The following is a 12,111-nucleotide window of genomic DNA, read 5'->3' on the forward strand; positions in this document are numbered from 1 at the left end:
GGCGGAGAAGAGATGTAATTCACGAGAGATCACTGGTCAATCAGGGGCGAAAATAACCCCAGAATAAACTAACCTCAGACATGTTTAAAAAAGTCAGTTGTAAATGAGCACTATGCTTCTTTTTTTTTTTTTTTTTTTTGATTGCTTCGGGAATTAACAGTAATAGCAAGAGAGAGACAGCAAGCAAGCTTCACCAACACGGAAAACACTCACCGGAAGTGACGTCAGCTCCCCCAAGCCCTTTCTTTGTATCTCTGGATATTACCTTTGTTATTTCATTTATTTCTCTGGACGTTATGTTTTTGTCACACGACTTTGAAGTTTAACAGTTTGAGTGAATGGAGAGGATTCTGTGGAGGTTTTTGTATTTCACGTGTGGATTTCAGGAGGAGATCGGAGCGTCAAGCTTGGGCTTCATTATTCAGGAACCTACAATATATGTGTCTAATGTAATAGGTTCTTACCTCTTAATTGTCCGTGAATCTGCAGGCATGCTGATACCAAATAAAGCTGTTTTTCAAGTGGAATTGTGTCTTTGTTTATCATTCAATTGCTAACCGATTAAAAGGAAAGGCATATATTTATCTGGCAGTTCAAATACAAGTCATGTGAAAGATGTTATGACAAAACGTAAAAAGCAGTAGCATGGAGTCCTAAGTTTTCATGAAAAAGAATCCAGCTGTTCTTTAATACGGCACAGAAACATTTACAGTTCAGTCAAAAGGCACAACGGTGTCACTGATGTTTGTCAGTGCAGCACAGGTGCACAAGTTTTGTCTTCATCCTCTTCTGGCTGCAGCATGTCGGTCTGCTCCTCCACTGGTTCACATCCACTGGTCACAGTCACTTCATGACATGTTCTGGAAAGCCACTAAAGTCTCAGCAGCTTGTAAATCTTTACTCCTCTTGTTGCAGCTTCCAGCACGTTCAGCACGGGTCTGGGCTCCAGGAGGGGGTGCTGGGACCTTGTTGAGGCCCAGATCCACTAATGGCAACCAGTCAGTTGTGTCTGGGGGAAACAGGTCTGATGGATGTCCTGGAGTGGAAAGATGAAAAAAAGACATTTAAAAAAAAAATCAGTGTCACAAACAGATCATTACATTAATAACTACAATTTACATATAGACTCTACCATGTAGAATATGAGCAATAACCCTGGACATACCGTCCTGCAGTCATGGTCACTTTTTAACTCCCATAATAAATCATAGTCACTTCATCATACACACATTCTGTTGCACTAAAACATACTGTACATATTAGTATATATATTATAGCTCCTGTTATATTTTAGATTTATGTCCTATTTAAAGTTAGGTTTTTCCTACTTTTAGATCTATATTATTATTATATTATCATCCTATTAATATTCTTATTAAGATTTGGACCATTATTTATTCTTATTCCTTATTTACACATTCCCTGACTGTTCTGCCCCTGTGTGTTCTTTGAGCCTCTGTAATGGTAAATTTCTCCATGGTGAGATAAATCAAGGCTATAGTATTCTATACACATCCACACACTCTCACTTACTCTGAACCTTGAAGACTAAGAAATGATGAATGCTGAGAATACCAAACACTTTATAAGATACATTGGAAGTTGATTTGTTATTTTGGGGCACATTTACTTGAGGCCCCCTGGTGTGGCTGCTCTCAAGTATCAGTTGCTCTGATTTGAAATTGTTTCTAAAGCAGCACTAACCCTCAGTAATAGTCAACCCTGACTCCAGCACCAAAAATATATGCTATAATTTTAGACAGTAGTCTAATAGAAGTCCGGTTGCGCCACAGTGCAGAGCACAGGGTTCCCACAATAGTCATTCTACTCAAATGCTGCATAAAATCATCAAGTAATAACGCTGATCTTACCGGATACAGAGTGGAGATCACAGACTCTCGTGTTCTTGATGCTTGATTCCTGCACATCAGCTCTTGGAATCCTCGTTAGCCAGCCAGCCGTCTTCTTTGTGAGACTTGTCGAGTCTGCTCTCCTTGGTGCGTGAAAACAGCCGGTATCCGGAAAAAAAAATTTAAAAAAAAACGACGCACATCGCGGTCTGCCCGAATCCCACAACAGCACGAAAGTTCACCATCGTCAGTCTGGACTATTCTAGTCGTGCACGGGCGATGATGTGTGCCGGATAAACTGTTCAGTCTGCCTGAAACCGCTGTGTGACCACACCGTGTGTGTCCTCCAACATGGCGATTGTTGTGGAAGGTCACGTGACCGTGATGTCTATTAGGAACACCCTATTGGCAATATATAGTAAAGCCATTTTGGCTGAAGATTATCAGAGTGGTGAAATCCATCTTTTGGAAATGTGTTCACTTCAGTCATTAAATAAAATCAGTTTAAAAATGATCTGAGTCCAGAATCATTTTCAATGTAGTTCTCCGTTGAACAGTGGTAACATTTTGTTAAACAGAAAGAGGTACAATGTAATCATATAATGTAATCAAATACCTGGACAGTTAAATAATATTAAAGGCGAATTCAGCTGACTTTATGAGGGACTGTTGGAAAACTTGGAGCTTTCTGCTCCATTCAATAAAGCACCGTCTCTTCAGTGGCTCCGCTTTGACAATAAGTGGGAGTAGTCCGATGAGGTTCATTAGGCCTTTTTTTGTATTCATGTTTGATTCTTATAAACAGGCCAATGATGATCTTGCTTACCTTTACATGTTTCGGCTGTCAACCTGCAGCCTTCCTCAGAAGTGTCACGTGATGCAGGTTGACAGCCGAAACATGTAAAGGTAAGCAAGATCATCATTGGCCTGTTTATAAGAATCAAACATGAATAAGTGGGAGTGTCGAGGTGAAGCTGGAAAATCTGGCCAATCAGAGAAGACTTCTCAATCACCCAGCCGAACAAAGTTCTTACACCAGGAGGGCACGAGGCTGCCGAAATTTGTTCGGCAAGGAGGCGGTGCGAGAACAAAATGACGTCATTTTGTTCTCGCACCGCCTCCCTTGCCGAACTTTGTTCTTGTTCTTGTGGAGGATGAACAGGCCTTTAGGCTATGTTCACACTGCAGGCTGAAGTGACCCAAATCCGATTTTTTTTGCCCCTATGCAACCTGTATCGGATCTTTTCATGACACAGAACGACACAGATTTGATTTTTTCAAATGCGACCCAGGCCACTTGGATATGTGGTCCTAAATCCGATACGTATCTGATCTTTTGCCATGCGACTTCAGTCTGAATGGCCAGGTCACATTTATCCGACCTGCACGTCATCATGCGGGACGCTTTTGGGTGGTATTCCGTTCAGACGGGAGATCACATACAAGTCGCATTTTAATGTAAATGTGAACAAACTCGCAAAAAAAATCGGATTTCACAAAAACATCTGAATTGAGCATTAAGCCCTGCAGTGTGAACGTAGCCTGAGACAGTCTTGTCTTGTCTGGTGAGCTGAGTGTATCATCACACCTCCACTGTTTCAATACTTTATATTTTGTGTGTCTCAGGAAACCATCGAGTTGTGTCACAGACACAAAGACAGTTCCTGTGCTGAGCCTCTTCTTCCACGAATGGTGAGTAATCACTCAACTCTCTCTCCTTCTGAGTTAGTGCAAACATGAAATACATCTTCATTGACTCTAATTAATGATCACTTGATAGGAGACACCACATTGTTTAACGTACGTAATGGAACTGGAACTGTTGATGCAATATCTGTTGCACTGTGGCAACCTTTTATTTTTAAAACTTTTTTTTGAAATATAAACTGGATACAGTTAAATATATTATTGTACAACATATTTCCAGTTTTTTGTTTGAGGAGCAGACCCCATGCTGTTACTCCAGCAGGCACATTGACTGATATGAGAAATGAAGATGAAAAACACAACAATCAGAAAAGAGGTTCAATCAGTCCATGCCATCTAACTGTGCACATAAACATACACATAGAGACACACGTGTAATGTATATATTTAAAATCATCCACAAAATGGCCCCAACGACAACCTGCATAGTGAATTTCCCAGACAAGTTAAACCCCGTAGGAAAGAGGCGCCACAGGAGGGATGATGGAAAGACAAACCCCTACATTGCATGTTCCACCGACAAACTGAAGAAGTGGCTGACAGAGAGAGAACGTAGAGAGAACATACCAGTGGCTGGAAAAGGCAGGACTGAAAGAGCAGAGAGGCAGGGTCTAAACACCAGATCACTAGAACCCGGGGTGGATCACGCGAGACCAGACCCCAGGACCAGAATGTGACAGGAAGCCTCTGAAACAGTACAGACCATCACAGCAGGGGGCAAGATGCTGCAGGAAAGGCAGACATGGAACGCCATAACCAGGTTGTGGGTAGAGTATGGCTCTGGTAGAGCAGGGTTTCCCAACCCTGGTCCACAGGAAACACTATCCTGCATGTTTTGGATGTTTCCCTCTTCCAACACACCTGATCCAAATGATCAGGATTCTTATCAGGCTTCTGCAGAGCTTGATGACGAGCTGGTCCTTCGAATCAGGTGTGTTGGAAGAGGGAAACATCCAAAACATGCAGGATAGTGTTGCCCGAGGACCAGGGTTGGGAAACCCTGTGCTAGAGGACCCGAGCTGGAAGGAGACACCGCCCAGGAAGGGCCACTACACAGTTTTTATGTATAGATTGGGAGATAGAGATGAACAACCGCTGATGTTACATCATCATAAAAACATACATACAGAGATAGTATCCTGTGAGGATGGATAGGAGTGTTTTTTCCCTCCTTTACACCCTGTCTGTCAAAAAGACACAAAAATAATAAAAACAACATTCAGAGAGAGAGCCAGCATGGTGTCGTACATGTTAAGGTATTAATGGAAATATTAATCAAACATTAATCTAAAATATTCGGAAGATTTTCAAGGTAGAATAATGTAAGATTGATTGATGTCAGTGGAAGTCTTTGCTGGAAGGTTACCTTGACACCTGGATTAGGCTTAATTTTACTTATATTGCTCAAAATCAGGTCCCGTATAAGGTGAAATTTATCCTTTGATCCTCTCAGTAACTACCGTATTGGCCCAAATATAAGATGATATTTTATACCGCATTGAAAATATCTGCCTGTCAGTACTCGAGTATACTTATTTGATGTTCAGGATGGAAGTGAAATTTAAACTTGTGAGTTTGTCAGTTTGTTTTGAAGTTTCAACGCAGATGCTAATTCTGTTAGCATGTCAATGGCGTTTCCATTAATAGTTAGCATTGAGCTAGCGGCTTTGATTTTAAATACTGACTTGTGTTGTTTTCAGACAGTGATGTATGCTGTGATCCATCTTGTGTATTTGTTCACTTCTATGTTTATCTGGTTTGTTTCAGTTTTACAGCCTTCAGGAGAAAGTAATAAAAGCTCAGAGCAGCTGCAACCTGCTGCAACCTGCTGCTTTCTCTCTGAAGAACTGTTCTCTACAGGCCAAACTGAACCCAACATTCAGGAGGCTGAATTATTAATGTTCATGAAGCTGAACAGGACTGGAATTTGAAGGTTATACAGTTATTTACATCATTAATGCAGTTATTGAACCTTTGAGGTTCTTAATTGTTGCTTTTCTCTGTGAGTTTTTGAGTTTAGAATAATTGTACAATAAAAAGTTATCAGTAACCTTATTGTCTTCAACATTTTTTTTATTTTCACAAAATGATATTTCAAAAATAGGGGTTGTCTTATAATCACAGTCATACTATATTTGGGCCAATACGGTATTTTATTTTCTTTAACTGAAGAAAATCTCCAGGGCACTCACCGGTGTCTTGGGTAGGCTTAATGACTTCCACTGTAGTAACATTACCCTGTATGAGAGCAGTGCTGCAGAAACAATGAACGTTGTCTGTAATACCAGATATAGCAGTTCCAGCATTAGCTTTGACGTTGAGCATTTTGAAGACTGTCATCCAATAAGTTTGGTAACTTATTGGCAGGGCATTCCCACAATGTGTGAGTGAATTTGACAAAACCAGTCTTTCTAAAACTTTACTTAAAAAACGGTCAGTTGGATACAGATCTCTAGCTATTAAGAAGGTTGGGATCTTGATTGCTCTTCTTCAGAAGGGGCTTCACCACCGCCGTTTTAAAGACAGTGGGGAAGACACCCGTCTGAAGAGAGCAATTCATGATATTTAAAATCTGTTCCTCATAGAATCCTTAAAATGATTACAAAGTGGTGGGAATGGGATCTAGAAGGCAGGTTGTTGGTTTAACTTGGAGAAAACTGGACCAGGAGTCCTTCATCACCCAGGTCCAGACTGTCCAGTGTGTCCTCGGACATGGACAAGGGTTCAGCTGTGTCCACTGATAAAACCTGTTGGGGTAAAACACCGGACCTGATGTCCATGACTTTAGTTCTGAAGTGGTCTGCACAGTTCTCACAGAGAACGTCTGTTGGAACCTGAAAAGCTTTATTAAAATTAGAGCCAATTAAAATGTTGAAGGTGAAGAAGAGGAACCGGGGGTTGTCTTTATTCTCTGAGATAAGTTGAGAGAAATTGGAAGTTCGGGCCTGTTTAACTGAGTTATAATAAATTTTGAGTTTTCGTTGTAAGATTTCATAGCGTAACCTACAATTTGGATTTCCTCCACCTCCTGCAGTTTCTTTTCAATTTGTTGATTTTAGCTTTTTTTTTTCTCCAGGGTGGTTTGGGTTAACCTTGCATAGCAGATGGGCCTGCCTGATTCAGTTCCTGAAATCCTGCAGATCCCATCTTGTAGTGCTCCGTTGACCAATATCCATTGGTCAATTTTAACCGATTGAATCCTCACTCGGTTAAAATTTTACCGGCCCAATCAGGGGAAAGAGACGTGAGCTGTGGGAAGAGCAGACGTGACAAGAACACGTGACAACAGCGGGAAGCGCATGAAAGTTGGAAAACAATGAAGCGATCTCCGTGGACACGGCAATAGCTGCAGTTTTATAAGACATTGACTCAGTTTCTTCTTTGAAAGAGGAGCAGAGAACATCACTTCAAATCTTTTTGTCAGGAAACGATGTCTACTGCTTCTCAGCAGCACGTAAGCTATGTCACACCGAGGCTTGATGCGGATTGGTCTGTGGTGAGTGTGTCGCGTGTCAATCAGAACGGTCGTCCAATCTTCTTCTTCTTTGGTTCGAACGGTCGTCCAATCGCCAGCTACTGATTGTTTTGAAGGTCCCACCTCTGAAATCAAATCGAAAGAGCGGCTACCCAGATGGACTTGTGAAATATTTCCGTGGCGGACATATGAAACTGTCCATCTGGCGTGTCAGGTTGTGTTTGGGTTGTCCTTTGATTGTTTCAGAGCAAAAGCTGGCTTGATCTTGATTTTCAGTATGAGTACAGACCATGACTAACTTTAGGTTTTAAGCAGGAGGTGTCAGAAAAGTTACCACAGGGATAACTGGCTCATGGCGGCCAAGCGTTCATAGCGACGTCGCTTTTTGATCCTTGGATGTCGGGTCTTCCTGTCATTGTGAAGCAGAATTCACCAAGTGTTGGATTGTTCTCCACTAACGGGGAACGTGAGCTGGTTTAGACCATCGTGAGACAGGTTAGTTTTACCCTGCTGATGATGTGTTGTTGCAATAGTAATGCTTTAGTTTTGCCAGTTAAGAGTAAACAGGCTGGACTTCAGGTTACTCTTAAAATCAACGATAAAATCGCAGGGTGCAGGTAAAATCCCAGCACGAGAGCTCTGTAGAATCTCTGTAAAATCTGCAGCCACTCCAGAAATTCGGCAGCATCTCCTCTCTGTTCTCACCAGGGCCCCCTGCTGGTTAAAACTGGTGATGTTAAACACACAGTAGTGGTGAAACACAGCACCAACCTCCGCTCATAAAACATGAAAATAATGCGGAAATGCAAAAAAGCTGTAACTCCAGGGAAATTCCAGCAGGGGGCGATGATGTTGGTTTCAAAAAGAGCACCGGTCTTCAGAACGGGAATTCATAACGCTATGGGTGACGTCACGAAAGCTTTATCCACTGTGTTTTCCATCTATGGGTGAAACTCAGCCAGGTCAACAACAGAGAACACACTGATGGAAAGACCGGGTTAGAACCCAGGTCCAGGGCGGGGTTAAAACCCAGGTCCAGGGCGGGGTTAGGACCCAGGTCCAGGACGGGGTTAAAACCCATGTCCAGGGTGGGGTTAGGACCCAGGTCCACGGCTGAGTGGAGCTGATACTGCTGTCCATTGGGCCAAAAGATGGAAGTGAAGTTAATATTGATGGGATCATTTCCTTGAATTTGGTCACATTGTCGTCTTACAGTTTCTTCTAAGTTTAAGTTTTTCTTCCCAGGTGCTTTAAAGCCAGGTAACGTAAACTCAAATGATATCAGGAAGTAGGGATGGGACGGGATCTCTTGTCACGAGATTTCACGAGATCAAAATGCCGCGGGATTTCTCGTCCATGCGTTGAACGATATTGAGTACGTTTACATGCAGGCAATAACCCCTTCTTAACTGGAATATTGATGGAATAATACATGGCACACAGCCATGTAAACACGAGCAAAAACCCAAATATGCTCATATTCATATTTAAAAGCCTGGTCGAAAGGGACATGAAATACTGTTCTGCGCATGTTCTATCCGCAAGGAATCTTGGTCTTTTGAGTCCACAAACTACTTGTGATAGTTTAATTGATACGACGTAAATAAAATGTGCGGAAACGATCGTTCAGTTCTTCTCTTTTATTGAAAAAACGGCGCATCGCATCATTAACTCCCAGTAACACTGAGGAACCTGGGAGTGACCTTTGACCAAGACTTATCCTTTAACTCCCACATTAAACAGGTCTGCAGGACCTCCTTCTTTCACCTGCATAATATTTCTAAAATCAGGAACATGCTGACTCAAAGCGATGCTGAGAAATGAATCCATCATCTGTTCCTCCAGAGTAGACTACTGGAACTCCTTGTTATCAGGAACCAATAACTGCCTAAAAAGTCTCCAACTGGTTCAAAACGCTGCAGCAAGAGTTCTCACAAGAACCAGTAGGAGAGATCATATCAGCCCAATATCAGCTTCCCTTCACTGCTTCCTGTTAAATCTAGAATAGAATTCAAAATCCTCCTGTTAACCTATAAAGCCCTGAACAACCAGGAACCATCAGATCTTAAACAGCTGTTAGTCCCAGACTGTCCCAGGAGAACGCTTCCTTCTCAGAGTGCTGGTCTGCTGGAGGTTCCTGGTTCTCTAACAGTAGAACAGGAGGTAGAGCCTTTAGCTATCAGGCTCCTGTTATGTGGAACCAGCTCCCAGAGTCTGTAAGGGAGGCTGACTCAGTCTCTGCTGTAAGACCAGGATGAAGATCTCTCTCTCTCTCTCTCTCTCTCTCTCTCTCTCTCTCTCTCTCTCTCTCTCTCTCTCTCTCTCTCTCTCTCTCTCTCTCTCTCTCTCTCTCTCTCTCTCTCTCTCCTCTCTCTCTCTCTCTCTCTCTCTCTCTCTCTCTCTCTTCCCCCCCCCCCCCCACTATGGGAGACCAAAAAGTCAGAACACCAAAACCCTGGACGAAGAGGCTGTCTCTGAAGTGGACTAGAGCCGTGATTGAGGGATGCAGACAGAACATCAATCAGCTGATCCATTGAGACAGCAATGAACAATTACCGTAAATTAAGAAATTATGTGACCAAATTGAATAAAAAGAAAAAACATTTACATTATCAGAAGAAGATTGAACACGCAAAATGTGATCCTGCAAAAGTTTGGGGAACATTAAATGAAATATTAGGAAGGGGAAAATTAACAAATATTTAGAATCATACGGCGTTTACCTAACAAAACCAAAGGAAACTGCAAATCATTTGAGCCAGTTTTTTAAAAAGAAAATTGAGAAAATAAGAAATTGCATGGAGACAGGACAAAGGCATAACATTTCCTATGAATTAATAAGTAAGTATATTATGAAAGAGAAGGAATGTAAATTCAAGTTTAATAAAGTAACATAAAATTATATTAAAGAATTACTCAAAACAGGTAAGGATAAACCGGCTGGCATTGATAATCTTGAAAGCAAACTTCTGAAAATGTTGGCTGAGGTTATTGACCTGCCAGTTTCTCACGTCATTAATTTAAGTCTGACTAAATGTTTTTTTCCCACACGATGGAAAACTGCTAAAACAATTCCTCTGATTAAAAATAGTAAAGAACCGTTATCTGGTAAAAACAGCAGACCGATTAGCTTTCTGCCTGTGTTAAGCAAAATCATGGAAAAGGTGGCATATGATCAAATACAAACATACTTTTCAATGGATGGGTTAAATACAATCTATCAGCATGCATATAAAAAGGGTCATTCCACTTCAACTGCACTCACTCAAATTACTGATTATTGGTTATAATAATAATAATAATAATAATAATAATAATGAACTTTATTTGTATAGCACCTTTCTAGGTCATCATGTCACAAAGTGCTTTACACAACATAAGCAACAAGGGATAAAAACACAGAGCAGAAAACACAAAAACAGGAAAAGAAACAACAGAATCAGAGAAAAGCAAGACTAAAGAGATGCGTCTTAAGCTGCTTTTTGAAGGAGTCAACAGAGTCCACTGACCTTAGATTGATTGGGAGGGAGTTCCAGAGAGTGGGAGCCACTACCTCAAACGCCCGGTCACCTTTAGTTTTCAGTCTGGAGCGAGGGACTCCCAGCAGGCCCTGATTGGAGGACCTCGGGGACCTGCTGGTAACGTAGGGCTGTAACAGATCTATGATGTGAGCTGGTGCCTGGCCGTGCAGAGCTCTGGACGTGACCACAAGGACTTTATATTGTATTCGGAACTTAATGGGGAGCCAGCGAAGAGCAAATAAGACTGGAGTTATGTGGGACCTCCTGGGGGTCCTGGTCAGCAGTCTGGCAGCGGCGTTTTGGACCACTTGCAGGCGATCCAGAGACACTTTGCTGAGGAAGGTACACGGCGAGTTGCAGTAATCCAGGTGTGATGATACCTGGATTAGCATCTCCATCTCAGCTTGAGAGACAATGGGCCTGAGTCTGGCTGTTCCTCAACTGAAAAATCAATCAATCAATCAATCAATCAATTTATTTTTGTATAGCCCAGTATCACAACAACAGTTGCCTCAGAGGGCTTCAAGATGTTACATTTGTCAGTAAAATTAAAAACAGTGAATAAGCATAATGGTAATATGTCAATATTTACAGTAACGAGACAGAACGAAGCAACCACCGCCTTCGACCCTCACATCCGGCAAGAAAAAACTCCAAAAACCCAGTGGGAAAAGAAGAAATCTTGGGGAGAACCACAGTATGGAGGGATCCCTCTCCCAGGGACGGACAGCTTTGGCAACAGCTAGCATGAGACAAAGAGAAGTAAAGCCTAGGACAATGTTGAGGACAGTTCGTTGGACGGTCCAGCACAAGAACCACGGATCCCAGCAGTAGAACCGAAGCCAGTCCACGGGCAGGACCGACAGGGGTGTCCTCCCGGTCCGGACGGAGCTTGTTCATAGGCCTTCGTAATAGTGGAGTCAGCAACTGAAACTGGAGAAGACTCCCCCTCGAAGGGGGGGACAGCAGGTGAAAAGCAATGAACGGACTAAAGGGAATAACATTCAGACATTAGAGGACAGGGCTCAGTGCACCGTACTTCCCACAGCATTCTAGCTCCTGGGGCAGCTTTGTGGATACTTAACTGTTTAAACTAGTATTTAGTTAGTATAGTTTAGTTTAGTTTAATTTAGTTTGGTTTAGTTTAATTTTGTTTAGTGTAATTTGGTTTGGTTTAGTTTAATTTAATTTAGTTTAGTTTAGTTTAGTTTAGTTTGGTTTGGCTTAGTTTGGTTTAGTTTGGTTTACTGTAGTTTGGTTTACTGTAGTTTGGTTTGGTTTACTTTAGTTTGGTTTGTTTTAGTTTAGTTTAGTTTAGTTTAGTTTAGTTTAGTTTGGTTTACTTTAGTTTGGTTTGGTTTGTTTTAGTTTAGCTTAGTTTAGTTTAGTTTAGAATCCCTAGCTGACCTGATCATAGGCTGCATCGAAGAGAAACGTCTTGAGCCTAACCTTAAATGTGGAGACTGTGTCTGCCTCTTTGACACCACTTGGAAGCTGGTTCCATAAAAACGGTGCCTGATAGCTAAAGGCTCTTCCACCTAGTGTCCATTTAGAGACT

The 12,111-nt window shown here is 41.9% G+C and overlaps 1 protein-coding gene across 2 annotated transcripts in view; it reads left to right on the top strand.

Moving 5' to 3' along the window:
- The window catches only part of LOC115391075 (anoctamin-9-like), a 151,334-nt gene that overhangs the window by 2,906 nt on the left and 136,317 nt on the right, over positions 1-12,111 (top strand). For both annotated transcript variants that reach the window (XM_030095175.1, XM_030095185.1), the window contains exon 2: positions 3,477-3,542. In XM_030095175.1, coding sequence (XP_029951035.1) covers positions 3,477-3,542 — 66 coding nt within the window. The remainder of the gene's footprint in view (positions 1-3,476; positions 3,543-12,111) is intronic.

The sequence above is a fragment of the Salarias fasciatus genome, chromosome 1 (genome assembly GCF_902148845.1).
Source record: "Salarias fasciatus chromosome 1, fSalaFa1.1, whole genome shotgun sequence".
NCBI classification, from domain to species: Eukaryota; Metazoa; Chordata; class Actinopteri; order Blenniiformes; family Blenniidae; genus Salarias; species Salarias fasciatus.